Consider the following 19,980-nt stretch of genomic DNA (forward strand, 5'->3'; position numbering starts at 1 on the left):
GATTGTGATGATGATGATGATGATGATTAGGACAATTCTGTTTTTCCTTTTCGATGTAATTCTGACTAGAGTTGCCTGTTTTATTGTTGCCAGGAATCAGCAGCAGCATCGCCAAGAACCTCGCGGGCGGAGGTTTCATCAGCAAAGTGTTGCTGGCAAATGCTGACGCTCTGTGTGCTGCTGCCTCGCCTTTGCTGGAGCAAGACATTCCATTGTAGGTGGCTTGTTGGTTGTTAACCCTATCCGTACGTCGTGTTTTACTATCTTATCCATACGATGTGGGGAACTCTGTGCCACCACTTAACCCTATTGATCTGTATGTCGTGTTTTACTATTGTATCCATACGACGTGGGGAACTCTGTACCACCACTTTCAAAGAGGAAACTTACTCGTTAATCCGATCCGTACACTTTGCTGCATAGCAGTCTGTCAAAATGATTTTTAGAAAATACTGAAAGTTTCAAAGAGATCTTCCTACTAGAAGTATTCTAAAATGTGAAGAATACAACCCCAGGGATACAAAAGGACCCCAGGGTGTACGGATAGGGTTAAAATCACTTTATTTGTAGAGATTCTTTTTTGGAATTTGTACTCTTTTAAGTACCTTTTAGAATGTTGGTTCATTCCCTAAATCTGTTTTTTGAATATTTGTATAGAAAATGTGTTTGAAAACTGACAGGTTCCATCAATGTTTCATTTTCGATCTAGTCTACAAGGAGTTGTTGTTGTTGTTGTTCTTGTTGTGGTTGTTGTTATACAATCCGGCCACAGCTGAGCTCTCGCCCTTCTGTCCAATGCCACGTTGTTGTGATGAATGCAGGTTTGCTGTCTACAAGGAGTTAAAAAGTTTCAATGTTTTTTAAAGAAGTGTACCATAGAAAGAAGATCTGACAAAATTTGAAAAAATAAAACATTGTGAAACTCAGACAAGAGCACAAAAAAACAAGACGGATGTTTAGGCTTTTGATGAAAGCCAAAAATGAAACAAAACAATGAATAAAAATTACCTTAAGACTCTAACAAAAGCCAAAAACAAAACTTACCTTTAGACTCTGACTAAAGCAACAAAAAAAAACAACAACAAACAAACAGATCTTTAGACTCTGACAAAAGCAAAAAACAAAACAGATCTTTAGACTCTTTTTTTTTAAATATAGTAGAGGGTTTTACCGCGCTCGCAACTGCATACGGTCATCTGAGCGCCTAGGGGTGGGTGTCAACAGAGAAGTCCTTACAGGGAATCAGACTTAGACTGCTCACCTCTCTAGCTTCAACAGCACAAGGTCTGCTTTGACTATCAGGGCACCCCAAAATAGCAGGTCACAAGAGAGTGACAAACATACAAAAGAAGTAGAGGGAAATGACAATAGTAAGGATCTGGAAAGAAAAAGCAGCAGTTCCCTGTTGTAAATAAGGCACGGTTATGAGCGTGACATGAGTCTGCCCATTTACAATTTTACTATGCTTGAACGAGAAATGTCCCCCCCTTTGGGAATGGCCTAATGACACTTCAGTCATTGGCACTGCCCGGGGGGGGGGGGTCCTTTAGACTCTGAAAATAGCAAAAAAAACATTACTAATTCGAAACACAACGAATAAATGGTCATCTCATGCAAACGGTCCTGGTTGTCCCCCCCCTCAGAGAATCGTACCAAGAGAAGTGTGTGATGAACAACTACTTTGGGATCGGCCTCGACGCCAAGATTGCGCTAGAGTTCCAGCAGAAGAGGGAGGAACACCCAGAGAAGTGCAGGTTGGTTGGCTGGGCTGTGTGTGTGCGTGCGCACGTGTGTGTGTGTGTGTGTGCGTATGTTTGTGGTGTGGGAAATTTTTTAAAAAAATCTTTTTGTGTGTCTGTTGTTTTTTTCTGTTTCACTATGTGTGTATGTGCCTGTTACTGCCTTGCTGTGTCTTTTTTTGTCTTTTTTTTTTTTTTGTAAGTGTTGTACAGCGCTCGCAATTGCATAAGGTCATATGAGCCCGCGGGACATATTAAACTTTTTCAGTTGGTAGGAAATTTGGAATTTTGCCTGGGTGGTAGCCGAAGCCTACTCTTATCGATTTTAGACCATTAAGGGACTTTAACAAGCGCAACTTGCTCAGGGGCATTCCGAGATTTTTCGTCCTTGTCCAAGAAGGCTAGGTGTAGATCTTTCCTACCAGAAGATCAGGGGTGTGGCTGAAAGTAAAAAGGCGCCAAGGAGTAGCAGTAGAAAGGCTGCAGAAAAAGTCAGGAGCCCAGAGGAGGGGGGCTAAGGAGGTGAGAGGGTGGGGGCAAAAAGAGGAGACGAAAGCAGAAGACAGAACATTGTTAAGGAGCAGGAAAGGAGGAGAAAGGAGACAATTTTAGAGAATGCTGTGTCTTTGTTTTGTTTGTCAGTGTTTGTTTGTTAGCATGTGTTTTGGTTGTTTGTATGGGTTTTTTTGGGGGGGGAGGGGGGTATTCAGTCTTTTTTTTATATGTCTTGTTTGTACGTGTATTTCTGTTTGTTTACATGTCTGTTGTTTCTTTTTTCTATTTCTCTATAATAATAATAATGTAATAAATAGCATTTATACTGCACATTTCCATTTTCTAAAAGATGCTCAATGCGCATTACAACGAAAAAGACATCACATCTTAAAAATTAATCGACATGGGTGTGCGTAAAACAAAATATTATACATGATATAATATAAATGTATATATGTGTAAAAATTTATATTATGAGAAAAACAGTCCCGCAGTGGGGTTGGAAATGTGTTCACTAAAAATGTAGTTCTCTATGTATGTATGTATGTATGTATGTATGTATGTATGTATGTATGTATGTATGGCTGTTACTTCTTTTCTGTTATCTTTTTTTTTTGGGGGGGGGGGGGGGGGTTAAAAAACATTTATAAACATAAGGGGGTATTTTTTAATGCAATGAAAATAAATTTATCTTGCTTGTACTGGACAAATAGAAAGCAAAAGAGAAAGAGGCAACCTAGAATACCTTACTGAGAGAATTGGAATAGATTATAGATTAGAAAAGAGGCTTTAGAACATCCTAACAGTGAAATTAGTGGTGAACCTTGATCGCGGGTGTTTTATTCAAAATACTGGCTCTGTATAATTTTTTTTTTTTTTCAACTGGCTGACGAAATATATATATGTATATATATAATATTCGATGTACAGAAAAGTGGGAAGACGGAATAACATCAAGAGGCTAGCCCAGGATAGGGAAAGGTGGATGGTGTTTGTCCGTGGCCTATACCCTGGTGCAGGGTGAGAAAGGCAATGATGATATGTATAATGTATTGTTTTTTGTCCCAGGAGTCGGACCAAGAATCTGATGTGGTACGGAGTGTTAGGCGGGAAGGAGATGTTCAACCAGACGTTCAAGAACCTTGACCAGCGGGTGTTGCTGGAGTGCGACGGTCAGCGGATCCCCCTCCCCTCCCTGCGGGGCATCGTCATACTCAACATTCCCAGGTAGTTACTACACTACGATTCTCGTGTCCAAAAATGTCCCAAAATGTTTGTCGTTTTTTGGGGGTGTTTTTTAAGATGTATGTTTTCAACTGTTGACAGTAAATATACATGTTTGAACATGTCAAGGAGAAAAGTGGATGAGGGGGGGGGGGGGGTATAAGATTTGTGTTGATCTTGGAAAGTGTTCTTATTATCTGTGTGGCATCATGGTGAAATGAGGCGTTCATCGAAATATGGGAGTTGTCCTGACAAAATGAGTTACTTCTCAGATTTGGAAATTGATACATCAACTTTATAGGTGAAGTTTGAACAATTTGCAAGTATGGAATAATAAAAGGCAAAAGAGTTACTTCTCAGATTGGAAATTGATACATCAACTTTATAGGTGAAGTTTGAACAATTTGCAAGTATGGAATAATAAAAGACAAAATGGCATAAATTGAAAATCTACAAATCTGACCCAGTGTCAATTTTCGGCCAATATCCCTATTCTTAGTTGCGAGAAGTAGTTCATTTTGTCAGCATGCCTCACATATTGTAATCGAAGAAATTGACATTTTTCTGCCTGTTGGACAATTTTTTAATCTCGTTTTGTTTTTGTTTCTGTGTCTTTATTATAGAAAACATAACAATTTGCAGCGTGTCAATACATTCTTACGTTACCGACAAATATGAGCACCAAAATCAGGACACGGGACCAACAATTTTTTTTTTTAAGTTTTGTTTCTGGCCCAGCACCTTTTATGTCCAACAACCTTTTAAAGATTCTGTCAACTATGATTACAATTTTGACTGCAACTTGCTTATTTTGGCTTGATTTTCAGTTACAGCGGAGGAGCCAATTTTTGGGGTGGATCCAAGCAAGATGAGGTGAGTGTTAGACTGTCCCTGCGGTTTTATGTAAAAAAAATAATCTTAAGTTATGCAAACTGAGCCCAAAAAAGTGAAATTATGCGATTTTGCTGATTTTAACAAAGAATGATGAAAGAAAATAATGAGAAATTATGCAAAAAATGATCAAATTTGGCTAAATTATGCGGGATGCATAAAACCCCGGGGACGGGTTAGATATTAACAGTAACAGACGCTCTCTGCTCAAGTTTGAAAGTACTACTTTCACTTTCAAGCTCGTAAATAATGCGGGTGTCAAGTGCTCCACAAAGTACCATATTAAAGCATGACGCGAGAGGGTTTTTCCAATTGATCTTTTCACGCTTTAATAACTTTTAACCTAATTTCAGACTTTCACAATTTGCAACCGATACTTTAAATGTATAGAAAGTGTTCTATGAATGTTAAAATTGTGTTCTATCGTCAGTCAGCTTCTCAATATACTCAATGAACCCAAACTTCTCCTATAGGTAGGGCAATGCCCACTTTTGGTTTAGGTCAAGATTTTTCTGGAAACACTGGAAATCTGGGTTAGCCCGCTTGTCCTTAATTATTATAATAACTAAAGTGGTTGATGGGTGGTTGGCGGGTGCTCTGGTGTGGTTTGCTTCTTCTTTCCTATCGAACATCTGTCGTCCTTATCTCCCCTTCTTCTTTTTTATGTTTGTTACTCTCTTGTAACACCTCTCTAATCTTCTGGCGCTCATATGACCTTATGCAGTTGCGAGCGCCGTAAAACCTTACTAAAACAAAACAAAAGTGTTTGTCTTTCATTATATCCTTTGCCATTGCCTCGTTTTTCCAGAACTTTTCCGCCCCAAGTTTTGATGACCGTATCCTGGAGGTGGTGGCCGTCTTTGGTGGTATGCAAATCGCAATGTCAAGGGTCATTGATCTCCAGCATCACAGAATAGCCCAGGTAGATGAAAATATTTTGATAATAATAATAAATAATAATAAATAGCATTTGTATAGCGCATATCCCCGCTCAACAGCAGGCTCTATGCGCTTTACACTATATTATTACCCCAGCAGACCATAGATTTTAACATCTGATCGGTCACATTTCTTGTAGAGATATGTTTTAAAAAATATACTTTATCTTTTTTAAGATTGGAGGCTTTGTTGATCAGAGTTTGTTGATTAGTAAATTTTGTGATAATTAGAGTCTAGTGCGTTTCCAACCTAAGAGTCTTAACTACTCCTTTATCGGGGGGGGGGGGGGGGGGGCTAATAATGAAGTAGGTTAAGTTAAGTTTTGACCCTGTTTCTTAACCCTATAGCTATCCGTACGCCCTGGGGTCTTTTTGTACCCAGGGGGCGTATTCTTCACATTTTAGAATACTTCTAGTGCGAAAGTCTCTTGAAAACTTTCAGTATTTCTCTAAAAATCATTTTGACAGACTGCTATGAAAAGCGTACGGATCGAATTAACGAGTAAATTTCCTCTTTGGAAAGTGGGGGCACAGAGTTCCCCACGTTGTATGGATACGATGGTAAAAAACGACGTACGGATAAGGTTATAAATAAGTTGAAATCATCTTATTTACATGACATCACAGCGGTACAAATGTGTGCTCACAAAGAATGATGTGCTCTGGTGTGATTTGCTCCTTCTTTCCTATCAAACATCTATTGTCCTTATCTCCCGTTCTTCTTTTTTGAGTTTGTTACTCTCTTGTAACACCTCTAATCTTCTGGCGCTCATATTAACTTATGCAGTTGCAAGCACTGTAAAACCTCTACTAAAACAACAAATAAGAGAGTGGTGGCCCCAGATGTGAATTGTAAGTCAAGCTAGTATAAAATGGAGGGCTCAAGTTTACTTTTACAGTGAAGTACTAACTCACTGCAAGCTACCACTTAGTTACAACTTTGAAACTTTTAATTTGTCCAACTTTTGGATGCCTGTCGTTGTCTCATGCTGCTGTTGTTACCTCCCCTTCCAGTGTCGAACGGTCAAGGTCACTATCCTGGGAGACGAGGGCGTGCCGGTGCAGGTGGACGGAGAGGCCTGGGTCCAACCCCCGGGCTACGTGAGGATTGTACACAAGAACAGGGCCCAAATGCTGATTAGAGACAGGGTTAGTATTTGAACTTGTCGACATTATAAGACATTTTAAAATGATTCGGGAGGGTTTTTTTAAAAAGCATTGTAATTTTGGTTCTTGTAGACGGAACTACAGACATGAGTTCAATCCCATGTGGGATGAGGTTTTTTAAAATAATTTAATAATAATAAGAGATAGCATCATTGTATAGTGCAAATTCCGCTCAACAGCAAGCTCTATGCACTTCACAGTAATACAATTACCTCAGCAGACCTGAGAGCATTCTGAAACAAATTCAACTTCCTCGGAAGCATACAGTACAAGCAGCCTTTTATAGGCAGTAAAACGCTGACATACTGACAAGATTTTTTGCTGTCTATGGCCGTGTACCCATTTCCACCTTCGTAAAGTAAGGAAAATTTGTGTAATTCGCAAGGACACAACGTCGGGCCCGCGGCTCGAACCTTGTCCCCGCAACCTCACGATTACGAATCCGGTAGCCTCACCATTAGGCCACCGACGCCACAATGGAGTATCATGGCCTGTCTGCTGGGACGTTGTATTCCTCTCCGCTGGGGTTGGCCCTCACTATCAGGGTCAAAGAAGCCAGCCTTTGAAATGATTGAAGTTGTGTAAAAATGTACCATTACAATATAATGGAGAACAAAACCTGCAGTAATGCAGAATAGTCAGTGATCATGCAATACGGTGGACACCAGTTGCCCATCAATTCTTCTCGTCATCGCCGTACTGTGAGTGGTTGGAGGGTGCTATTGATAGGTCCTACTACTTTTCTTTCATTCTGTTGTTTCTTTATGCCTATCTTCCCTTTTCTCTGCTGGAATGGGACTTTCTGGTGTCAATGAATTTGTTTTTACTCATTCATAGGTCCTACTACTTTTCTTTCACTCTATTGTTTCTTTATGATAGGTCCTACTACTTTTCTTTCACTCTGTTGTTTCTTTATGATAGGTCCTACTACTTTTCTTTCACTCTGTTGTTTCTTTATGATAGGTCCTACTACTTTTCTTTCACTCTATTGTTTCTTTATGATAGGTCCTACTACTTTTCTTTCACTCTATTGTTTCTTTATGATAGGTCCTACTACTTTTCTTTCACTCTGTTGTTTCTTTATGATAGGTCCTACTACTTTTCTTTCTCTCTGTTGTTTCCTTATGCCTATCTTCCCTTTTCTCTGCTGGAAAGGGACTTATGGTGTCAATGAATTTGTTTTTACTCAAACTGAGTGGGTGGCTTTGCAAATACTCTGATGTAGTTTTCTCCTTGCTTCCTATCAAATATATGTATTGTACTTATCTCTTCTTTTTTTTTAAACAAAAAAAAATATAACTCTCTGGTGACGCGACTAACCTTCGGCACTTACATGACCTATACTATCTGTGTTGCAATTTTCCTAAAACTCTCACACATAATGTACAGCGCATAGAGCTTGCTGTTGAGCGGGGATATGTGCTTTTTAAAAATTAAATGCTTATGTGCAATACAAAATTAAATGCTATTTATTATTTCGTTATAAAACCATCTCAAGCTCAAGCTTCACCTGTTGGTGGTTGGCGGGTGCTCTAGTGTGGTTTGCTCCCTCTTTCTGATCAAACATCTATCATCTTTCTTTTTTGTGTTTGTTATTCTCTTGTAAAAACCTCTAATCTTTAGCACTTGTAGGACCTTATTGTGTTGCAAGTGCCGGCAAACTTTTTCTAAAGCTAAAAAAGTGGGTGGTTGGCGGGTGTTCTGGTGTGGTTTGCTTCTTCTTTCCTATGAAACATCTATCGTCCTTGTCTCCCCTTCTTCTTTTTTATGTTTTGTTACTCTCTTGTAACACCTCTAATCTTCTGGCGCTCATATGACCTTATGCAGTTGCGAGCGCCATAAAACTCTTACATGTACTAAAACTAAAAAACCAAAACTTTTCTAAAGCTAAAAAAAGACTCAGTCTTAACTAACCCGCACTTTTTCCCCCCAGACGTTTGAGAATGTGCTCAAGTCGTGGTCGGAGAAGCAGAAAACGGAGCGCCCCCTCAGCCCCCAGGCTCTCCAGCTAACGGAGGACGAGACCCAGGTGCTGCTCAACTTTGTGGAGGCCACGTCCTCCGTCATACGCAGGTCAGTCCACGCAGGAAACATAGGAAAAAATCTGTCCCCGTTGTTTTATGCAAGAAAAATTCTGAAATTATGCAAACTGAGCCCAAAAATGTGAAATTATGCGATTCTGTTAATTTTAGCAAAGAATGATAAAGGAAAATAATCAGAAATTATGCAAAAAATGATCAAATTTTTCTAAATTATGCGGGGTGCATAAAACCACAGGGACAGAAAAATGCACAGCCTGCCTCCTAAATATCTTAATTATGTCGATGGGGCTGTAAAATATCTCGACTGCTTAACTACTCTTTATCTCCGCGGAGGGGGGGGGTAAACCCACTACCCCAGGGCCCTTTTTTTTGGTGCTAAATCTAAAAATGACAAAAATGTTATTTAAATGGGTCATACAATCGAAACTAGCAAACCTATTTTGATTGTTCTTTATCTAATGAATGAACTTCCAGCCTAAGAGACCTGTTTTCTGGCGCTCATATGACCTTATGCAGTTGCGAGCGCCGTAAAACCCTCTACTATAAAAAAAAGACCTGTTTTCGGCAATTGCTGCTATTTCCAGGGGTGCCTTGATAGTCGAAGCAGACTTTGTTCTGTTGAAGCTAGAGAGGTGAGCAGAGTAAGTCTGATTCCATGTAAAGACTTCTCTGTTGACATCCACCCCTTGACACTCATATGACCCTTATGCAGTTGCAAGCTCCGTAAAACCTCTACTAAAAAACAACAACTAATGTGACACACCTTTTTTTAAAAAAAATTCTTTAGAGTTAGGACTTAACTAAGAGATGTAGCAGAGCTTTGTGTCCTGTTTTGACCTAAAATAAAGATAATTACAAATACTGCAGCAATGTTGTTGCTATCAATCCAGTCTGTGAGTGGGTGGTTGAGGGGTGCTCTAGTGTGGTTTGCTTCTTCTTTCCTATCAAACATCTATCGTCCTTAGCTCCCCTTCTTCTTTTTTATGTTTGTTACTCTCTTGCAACACCTAATCTTCTGGCGCTCGCTCATATGACCTTATGCAGTTGCGAGCGCCGTAAAACCTGTTCTGAAAAATAAAAAGTCTAGTCTGTAGCAACATTTTAAAAATTTCTGTTCGTCAGTGTGAAGGTGGCGGCTAAATCGCACAGCTCTGTGGAAAGCGACTTGATTCCCATCGCACAACAGACTTCCCAGTGTGTGGACAGACTCTACCCAGTGGGGAAACTTGCCGAGGTGGGTGTGAGTGTGTTTGGTGTGGTCCGTGTGTTTTTGTGTGTGTATGTGTGTGTGTGTGTGTTTGGTGTGGTCCGTGTGTTGTGTGTGTGTGTGTATGTGTGTGTGTGTGTATTGTGTGTGTGTGTTTGGTGTGGACCGTGTGTGAGTGTGTTTGGTGTGGTCCGTGTGTTGTGTGTGAGTGTGTTTGGTGTGGTCCGTGTGTTGTGTGTGTGTGTGTGTGTGTGTGTGTGTGTGTGTATGATTACTTGTTTGGAGGTTTGGATATATATGTGTGTCTCTTATGTATCTGTATGTAAGTGGTCTCACCCTATTATCAAGTGGGTGGTTAAAGGACTCCGTGGAAGTGGGTGGTTGGCGGGTGCTCTGGTGTGGTTTGCTCCTTCTTTCCTATCAAACATCTATTGTCCTGATCTCCTCTCCTTCTTTTTTGTGTTTGTTACTCTCTTGTAACACCTCCAATCTTCGGCACTTATTTTATATGACCTTATTGTGTTGCAAGTGCCGTAAAACTCTAACTAAAACTAAAGGACTCCATGGAAGTTCTTGTTCCTCAGTTATTTCCATCTGTCTGTCGTACTGTACTCCAGCATTGAATAAGTAACTTATCCTGTCAAGACCCTTCAAATAACTCCAAACGCACACACACACACACACACACACACACACACACACACACACACACACACACACACTATAAAAAGACACATTATAGCTTTTCTTATGCAATTTACCGATTGCGCTGCGCGTTTTAATGATAGTATAATTATATCATTCTTGTAAGCTCTTCAGTTTTATATCTAAATTTAAATTTTCATATTTGTACGCTTTTGTAAATATACGTGGATGTTCCTTGATGTGAGAAAAAGAATAAAGATGGAAGTGAAATTTTTTTTTTTTTTTTTAAATATGAGATAAATCAAATGTACTTTGTGAACTTTGAGTTCGATACCTGGCGTTGTATCATTCTGGTGGGCTCTTCAGTTTCGTTTGTTAATTTTAATTTTAATTTTAATTTTAATTTTCATATTTTTACACTTTCGAAAATATATGAATGTTCCTTGATGTAAGTAAACAAATAAAGATGAAAGGTTTTTTTTAAATTATTATTTTTAAAATATGAAATAAATTAAATGTAGTTTGTAAACTTTAAGTTTGATACTTGGCATTGTATCATTCTTGTAAACTCTTCAAAAATATAAAATATTTACGCAATCTTTAGATTGCCACGCAATTATACAATCGTTAAAACGCGCAGATTTCACCTATCGCTAAATTGTGCGGAACATATATACCCCAGAAGGATAAGCCAAAAACCCAGAAATTTACTATTATATTTACCCCATAAAGTTGAGCAGAAAACCCAGACATTTACCATTATATTTACCCGTACAAGATGAGCAAAAAAACGAACATTTACCATTATATTTACCCCAAATAAGATGAGCTGAAATCCCAGACATTTACCATTATATTTACCATAACCCAGACATTTACCATTATATTTACCCCATATAAGATGAGCAAAAAACCGAACATTTACCATTATATTTACCCCATAAAGATGAGCAGAAACCCGAGACATTTACCATTATGTTTACCCCACATAAGATGAGCAAAAAAAACTAAACATTTACCATTATATTTACCCCATATATGATGAGCAGAACACCTAAACATTTACCATTATATTTACTCAATAAATATGGTCGGAAACCCCAGACATTTACCATTGTATTTACCCCATATAAGATGAGCAGAAAACCCGAACATTTACCATTATATTTACCCCATAAAGAATAGCAGAAAACCCGAACATTTACCATTATATTTACCCCATAAAGAATAGCAGAAAACCCAGACATTCACCATTGTATTTACACCCTATAAGATGAACAGAAAACCCACACATTTACCATTATATTTACCCCATATAAGATGAGCAGAACACCCAGACATTCAACATTATAATTACCCCATAAAGATGAAAATTATATTTACCCCATATAACATGAGCCGAAAACCTTAGATTTGTCCTCCTGACTTGTAAACTTTCATGTCCTTTCTCCTCTTTCTTGTCATGGTTTCGTCAGATGGATTCTAGTGACAGCGAGACATATCAGGTGTGACACGATTACATTGTTGTTGGCTGTTGTGTGTGTGTGTGTGTGTGTTTGTGTGTGTGTCACTTTGTTCACTTTCTGTTGTGTGTCCTTTGTTGGTTGTATTCACAGCTATGGCAAAGAGATTCTGCAGAAATTAGGGTCAGTTTTCCTCCTTAATACATCTCAAAATGATAATGATAGATAGTGGCACTGATAAAGTTTGCATTTCGGTGGGTGGTTTGTGGGTGCTCTGGTGTAGTTTGCTCCTCCTTTGGTTTGCTCTTTCTTTCCCATCGAGACGATCTATCACTATCAGCCTTATAAATCTCTCTTCCTTTCTGTGTTTGTTACTCTCTTGTAACACTTTTAATCTTCAGCTCTTACATGACCTAATTGTGTTGCAAGTGCCGTAAAACTCTGGCTAGAACAAAAACAAACAAAAACTGTGCTTACCCCTCACCCTGTTTCAAAAGATAGAAAGTGTGGCACAATCTCTTTGCCATGCAATGGTCCCCCCCCCCTGCCCCCTCAAATTATACGTAACCTCCATGACTTACTGCCTGCCTAAGTCCTCTCTTTATATTGTTGTTATGTTGTTGTTGTTGTTGTGTGTGTAAGCGTGCATTGTGTCATAATATCAGAGTAATATTTGATGTGTATGATTTATTGTATAATACATATTTGTCCCACATTCCGTTTCCCTGATAGCTTCTGTGTCTATAACACATAACTGAGTAACAGCTTTTGCCTAAGGATGCAGCTTATCAATGTTATATTATTATTATTACTATTATTATTATTATTATTATTTTATCATCCTCATATTTTTTTTTGGGGGGGGGTGGGTTGCTTTATGACAAATTGACTGCACTTCTCGGCTAAGGGCATTCCGTTCGCTCAGTTGGCATCATGCTGTACAAAGGAGTGGATGGCCGTGGTTCGAACCCGGAACAAGGTGTTAATGAGCTCAAGTTGTTTTATGGAGCTTTCAAGGCTCTCAGCCGATTTGGTCTCGGTCGTATCATTGAAAAATGTTCAATATAAGTTCCCACCGCTTAAAGCCTTACAGTTTGTAACCCTGTCCATACGTCGTGTTTTACTATTGTATCCATAAGACGTGGGGAACTCTGTGCCACCACTTTCCAAAGAGTAAATTTACTCATTAATCCAATCCGTACGCTTTACATAGCAGTCTGTCAAAATGATTTTTTGATAAATACTGAAAGTTTCACAGAGATCTTCGTACTAGAAGTATTCTAAAATGTGAAAAATACAACCCCGGGGGGTACAAAATGACCCCCACAGCGTACGGATAGGGTTAAGGATTATTTCTTGGTTTAGCAATAATTAGAGTTGCAGAAGTACAAGGGAGACTATCGAGGAGATGAAAATGAAGTCGTCATTGTCTCCCCTGGCGTGTTGTTTTTTGGTTCCTTTATTAATGTTTTCTGCTTGTTTCAATGCATCCGTCTGGCCCCGCCCCCATGTCATTCTCACAGCTTGGTGTTGTGAAGTGAGATGCTTTTGGCTTTTGTTTGTGTGCTATGTCTTTGTCTGTTTGATGTCGGAGCTAGTTGTAAGAGATTCAAATGCAGACAGGCAGACGAGTGATATGCATGCACACTCACACACACACAGACGCGCGCGCGCACACACATGCACACACAAACAGAGACGCATGCATGCATACATATCATACACATACACACACACACACAAACACACACACACACACACACACACATGCACACACAAACAGAGACGCATGCATGCATACATATCATACACATACACACACACACACACACACTCTCAAACACACACAGATATCATACACACACATAGACAGATAGAGCATCTGTGTGAGTGTGTGTGTGTGTGTGTGTGTGTGAGAGAGAGAGAGAGAGAGAGCAATAAACCATCGTTGTAAAAGCATTGCATTTAGTTTTTTACTGTGGTGAATGTATGTATAATATTTCCCCACTCCCTCTCTCTCATTGTTGAGAAAGAAAACATTTAATGTAATATTAATAGACTGCTTAAAAAATCTCCCTAAAAATCATGGGTATTTTGACAATTCACAGTTTTGTGATTCTGTTGCATTTATATAATACTATCGTATTGAAACAAATGGATGATGTGGGAGGAGGAAGGGGGGGATTATTTGTAAGGGACATCAAGGTCATTGCTATGCCTCATTGATGTTCACCAAAAGAATTAAAATTGGCGCTCATATGACCTTATGCAGTTGCGAGCGCCGTAACACCTCTACTAAAACTAAAAGAATTAAAAGTCTATGCCTCCATCATTATTGGTGACACTTTGGGAGCTCAGTGCTATCTTGGGCTTACTCTATTTCTTTTTTTTTTTTTTATGATGTAAGTCGTACTGAAGGAAAGTTGAATTCCAGCCTTTAAAAAAAAGAGTTAATACAAAATGAAACTGAAAGTCTATGGAAGGCGGGCGGTGACCATTTACAATTGGTCGCTTTTAAGCACAATGGGGCTATCCCGGAAAATGCTGTTTTGAGAAAATCGAAGGTAAAGTTTTTGGACCCTTGTTCAGTTTCTTTAAAAGACAAGGAGAGTTTTTTTCTATAACCAAACAAATATATACACCAATAATGAAACCAAACTTCTCCTACAGGTAGGGCGGCTCGTGTTTTATAGAACTGGCGCTCATATGACCTTATGCAGTTGCGAGCGCCGTAAAACCTCTACTAAAACTTTTAAAAAACATAACATCTTTTCTTTTGTTTCTCCCTGTAAGCAGCCAACGCTGAGGAGCCAGGTTGTGGACCTGATACAGACTGTGAGGATCTTATACCATGAAGCCAGCATCTTCCTCACAGAGAAAGCTACCTCTGCACTGGTAGGTTTTACATACAGCATTAATTATGATAGTTATATGTGTCGTGGCGCAGTGGAATCAGGCGCTCGTCAATTTTTGGACAACTGGAGTATCATTTTAAAGCTTGTTCATTTGTCTTGGTTTTAGTGAAAAAAATAGGCCTACTTATCTCGCTTATCTGGGAAGTTGTTATAATTTATAAGTATGAAATAATAAAAGGCATGTTAGGCTCGAAGAATATGGGGGATGCGAATTGAAAAAATCTACAAATTTAACCCTTGTGCTGATTTTTTGCCAACATCTCCATTTGTGGATTGTGAGAAGTTACTCATTTTGTCAGCACGCCTCACATATTATAACCTGTAATATATTTCTACACATATACACAGGGGTGCTAAAGTAACTATGCAGTAAGTATAACACCATTGTTATAATGCTTAGTTATAAGGAAGTATTATAAATGTAGAATTTGAAAGATCTATTCTCCGTGGCTGATCCCAAATTTTATAAAGGCCATTGGCTTTTACAATAATTGTGAATATTGTTATTTTAATTAAATGTAAATTGCTTTTGTTTTTACTGGGAACGTTTTTACCGTAACATTTGTAACCCTTTAACACTTTCCCACCTCGTCTCGTCGATCAACGATTTTTACCTCCCAGTTTCTTTGGATTTTCCCCCTTCTTTGCTTTTGATGGCAAGAGTTTTTTACTGTATGAGTCTTGTGATGGCAAAGTGTTAATTTGGTCTTTGACCAAAACAAAGAGTCTAAATAACAAGAGGGGCCACTTCTCTCTTTGAGCCAATTAAAAAAGTGTCCTAAAAATTCGGTGGCGCCCTCTTCGCAAAAGCGCACCTTTTGCGAACAGAGTTACCCTACTTGAGTTTAAAAAATCAAAGTGAAACTAGCAAGTTTTTGAATGAATTTCGGAAGAACGCTTTTTTAAAATGGTTACGCTGACAAAAAATCCTTTCCGGAGGAAAGGGTGATTGTTTTCTTCATTTAATTTGACTTTAGAATGAAAGGCGAGAGGTCATTAAAATGTTTTAAAAACCTTAAACTCCACACTGAACGAACCCGAACTGCTGATGAACAGCAGTCGATCTGCGCACGCAAGGAAGTGCTATTCCTATTCTTCTTCTGGAAAAACGAAAGAGAGCTTCAAAACAGACTGCAGCGCCATCTGAAGCAAAGAGCGAACTTCCTGCGGACACTTTTTTGGCTGAGTGGCCCATCTTGTTATGTACTATCTTTGACCAAAACCAAGCCGTGCTGCGAACTGTAGTGAATACAAACAACTTGTGTTTTGTGCTCTCATATGACCTTATGCATTTGGAAGTGCTGTGAAATGTAATTAGTGTGTGGTTGGCGGGTGCTCTGGTGTGGTTTGCTTCTTTTTTCCTATCAAACATCTATCGTCCTTATCTCTCCTTCTTCTTTTTTTGTGTTATTTACTCTCTTGTAACACCTCTAATCTTCGACACTTATATTATGTCCTTATTGTGTTGCAAGTGCCGTAAAACTCTTCCGAAAACTAAAAAACTGTAATTACCCTAAACTAAACATGTGTGGTGTGTGGTTGTGTCGCCAGCTGTCCCCGGGTCTGGAGGACCGGCTGACCTCATCACTGATCACCCTAGAGCAGGAGATGAAACGCATCATCGAGGTCATCGGCCTGGTCAACCTAGAGCCCATGGATGAGGTCAGTCGTGTTGCTTGTCCTTTAGTTCATTACTGTCATGTAGGTCACTAGCTGAATAGGTCAGTCGTGTTGTGTGTCCTTTACTATGATGAGGGACACAGGTGAATAGGTCAGTCGTGTTGTGTGTCCGTTAGTTCATTACTGCCATGTAGGCGACTAGCTGAATAGGTGTTCCTTCTTTCCTATCCAACATCTATCGTCCTGATCTCTCCTTTTTTATGTCTGTTACTCTCTTGTAACACCCCTAATCTTCGGCACTTGTATATGACCTTATTGTGTTGCAAATGCCGTAAAACTCTTAATAAAACTGAATTACTGTTATGTAGGTCGTTTTGTCATATGGATGTGAGACTTGGAATACGTCTCAGACTTGCATAAGATATAAAGGTTATATATTATTATATTATATTATTAAAGAGGAGCCAGGTTGCCTTTTTTTTAAACTCTTAATTTGTTTGTACAACATATTCATATCAATGGTGTTATGATCAAATATTATGTATAATGGTTGCTTGAAAATTTTTCTTCATCCAAAAAAAAATGTTTTTTTCATTTTTTTATTTTTTTATTTTTTAATAAAAAAAAAAAAAGAAAGAAAATCTACTGAACTGATTAATGAGAAAACACTGGATGTGGTTTATATTTATGCGGTGGTGTTGTTTATATTTATGCGGTGGTGTTGTTTATATTTATGCGGTGGTGTTGTTTGTGTGTGCAGGTGAGCTTACTAGAACATCAAAAACGAAAGCAGGGCCGGCTAAAACAGGTCTACACGAGGCTCAAGGGGGGGAAGGGACGAGAGAAACCGAGAAGCGCACTGCCACCTGGTAAGTGATAGCAGATTTTCAGGGTTTTTGTAAGTGTTGGTTTGTTGTTTTGTTAGTTTGGGTTTTTGTTAGGAGGTCAGTTTTTAAGAATTTTACTGGTGAGGGATAGCATATTTTTGCTTTGGGGTTAGGGGTGAGCTGTTGTTTTCAAGAATTTTACCCCATTCTTATTATATGAAAAGTAAAAAGAAAGACATAGCATACTCCAGAAGAAGGTAGAGAGCTTTCTATGAGTAATGAAAAATGTCAAATTGATAACTCATCTAAGCTGTTCCGGCGAATTAAAATTATGAAAATGAAGAATGACAGAGTATATGTGAAGGGTGCTGACAAAATGAGTTGCTTCTCGGATTCAAGCCTCATTGAAATAGATACATCACACTTATAGGTGAAGTTTTTACAGTTTAGAAGTATGAAATAATAAAAAGCATGTTGTACTTAAAGAATATGGCATCAATAGAAAATCTACAAATTTGACCCCAGTGTCGATTTTTGGCCAATATCTCCATTTGTAGATTGTCAGAAATAACTCTTTTGTCAGTCAGCATGTCTCACATATTGAATTGGATACTTAAACGTTGTCTCTGATCAGAGAGCAGTTAGTTAATATACATGTGTCACAACATATGGGGGGGGGGGGGGGATCAGGTGCTCTTCAATTTTTGGGCGTATGGAGTTGTTGATATCATCTTAAATTTGTCTTGCTGTGGATGAAAAAATACTCACCTATCTTAAAAAGAAGTAGTGATATTTGCGATTGAAGGAGATGGGGTGTCTTGGTGTCAAAGAAAAGATTAGCGAGAAAATGGCCAGCAAAGTTTGGTGCCTTCAAAGCTATTGTTTCGTGTCATGTTCCAGAGCTTATGGTAGCTTGTTGTTATTTTTCCCAGCTTTTGAAATACGGAGCTGGACTTTGGAAGAGGTTGGTCAGTGGCTGGAGAGCTTGTCATTGGGCGAATACAGACAGAGCTTCCTGTCACATGAGATAACAGGGGCGGAGCTACTGAACTTGGAGAGGCGGGACCTCAAGGTGGGTGTGTCTCTGCTGTGTGTGTGTGTGTGTGTTTCAGCTGTGTGTGTGTGTGTGTGTGTGTGTGTGTATGTGTGTGAGGGGTTTGAGGGAGAGAAAGAAGGTTAGTATGTGTACTTTGCAAAAGAGATTGGGTTATTTTAACGCAAGATTTCATATAAAGTTCTGCACAAATTATACATGTATTTTTTAAAGCAACAGGCCGTGTGCAGATTATACCTGTATCTACATACATTGATTTATCCAGTGGGTGGTTGGTGGGTGCTCTGGTATGGTTTGCTTCTTCTTTTCTATCAAACATCTATCGTCCTTATCTCCCCTTCTTCTTTTTTATGTTTGTTACTCTCTTGTAACACCTCTAATCTTCTGGCGCTCATATGACCTTATGCTGTTGCGAGCGCCGTAAAACCTCTACTAAAACTAAAAATTGATTTATCCGTCATGTCTTTGAACTGGTCTGTTTCTCCCTACAGGACCTGGGTGTGACCAAAGTGGGTCACCTGAAGCGTATCCAGCAGGGGATCAAAGAGCTCCACCACCGAGAGGCGGCCTACGACCGGCCCAGCTCTTGACCCTGCGACCCCGACATCTCGGGGACTCCACCGCCATCTCCATGACAACAACAACAAGTCTCTAGACAAGACAAGACCAGCCTCTTCTGTGTTAAGCCGTTTTCGCTTCTGTTGTGGTCCAGAGAGATTCTGGAAAAGCAGTGAAAGTTGGTTTGGGTTTGAGTTTTTATTGCGAACAGAGAAATGGGAACGCGGAGAATACTGGCTTTATAGTTTTTGAGGGGACAAGGAGAAAAGACGAGAAAAAAAAAAAGGAGTGATTGCGGCAGTCTCTTTATCTGTCTTTGCCGTACTTTTTGCTTCTGAGAAGCGACACAACGGAAAAAGAGAAAATAAAAGTGAAAGAAAGAGCAAGTCATGGAAGATGCTCGCTGTGCAACATGAGAATTTTTGTGTGTGTGAAATATTACGATTTCTTACGGAGGCAAGAGGGGAAGCAAGGCTTTGTTCGAACTGATGGCCAAGAGGACAATGAGTGAGGCTGCTGGTTGCTGAGTGCCTGTAGAAAGGGGGTCCGTCTTTGTAAAAGGAAGCTATTTGATCCAGAAAGAGAAAGCCGTTTTGAGGGCTCTATCTATCTGTGCTTATCTGCCAGGGCATGAGCTGGAGGGCTGCTGCAATAGCTACAACGACATTGTTCATTATTCATTGTTTCAGGAAGCAACATCCCTGCACTCCGGACATGTCCATTGATGCTCCGTTGCTCTCTCCAAAATGTCGCCGAGGGACAGCAGCTGCAACGAGAACAACAACAACAACAGCAACAACAACAGCAGTCTTGCGTTTCGGTGTTCGGCGTGTGTCTTTTTCTAAACTTTGCGTCCTCGGGCGGTTGTACGAAACGATGAAGGAGGAACCAACTGCCCCAGGGCCAATGGTTACTCCTGAGCTGCCCTCTCAACTTTGTGCTGGACGACTTTTTCAGGCAGTCTTACAGCAAAGCTTATGTCTGTCTCGCTCTAAAGACAAGACGAGCGCTGTGACCTTTATTTTATTGCTTGACAATTTTGTGGTCTGTCGATCTGTGTACCGAGTTTTCATTTCAATGTTTTCTACCTTTCACTTCTCTTAGCAAACCCAAAGTCTCTGTGTTTCTGCACAAACCTCTATACTATGTGTACAGAATATTTTCATGGATGTGTTTATATCTCTGTATATCAGAA

At 39.4% G+C, this 19,980-nt stretch overlaps 1 protein-coding gene across 1 annotated transcript in view; it reads left to right on the forward strand.

Annotated features, from left to right (window-relative positions):
• LOC101851512 (diacylglycerol kinase delta) overlaps positions 1-19,137 on the forward strand; it is a gene marked incomplete in the record, with an annotated part of 91,327 nt that extends 72,190 nt beyond the window's left edge. The window contains 14 exon segments of the mRNA XM_035970923.1: positions 94-214; positions 1,644-1,754; positions 3,303-3,461; positions 4,286-4,331; positions 5,158-5,271; positions 6,302-6,436; positions 8,388-8,527; positions 9,619-9,730; positions 11,824-11,853; positions 14,605-14,706; positions 16,278-16,388; positions 17,107-17,215; positions 18,106-18,245; positions 18,719-19,137. Of these exon segments, the coding sequence (XP_035826816.1) occupies positions 94-214; positions 1,644-1,754; positions 3,303-3,461; positions 4,286-4,331; positions 5,158-5,271; positions 6,302-6,436; positions 8,388-8,527; positions 9,619-9,730; positions 11,824-11,853; positions 14,605-14,706; positions 16,278-16,388; positions 17,107-17,215; positions 18,106-18,245; positions 18,719-18,817 (1,529 nt within the window).
• Positions 19,138-19,980: the final 843 nt, after the last annotated feature.

Source organism: Aplysia californica, unplaced genomic scaffold, assembly GCF_000002075.1.
Source record: "Aplysia californica isolate F4 #8 unplaced genomic scaffold, AplCal3.0 scaffold00339, whole genome shotgun sequence".
NCBI lineage: Eukaryota > Metazoa > Mollusca > Gastropoda > Aplysiida > Aplysiidae > Aplysia > Aplysia californica.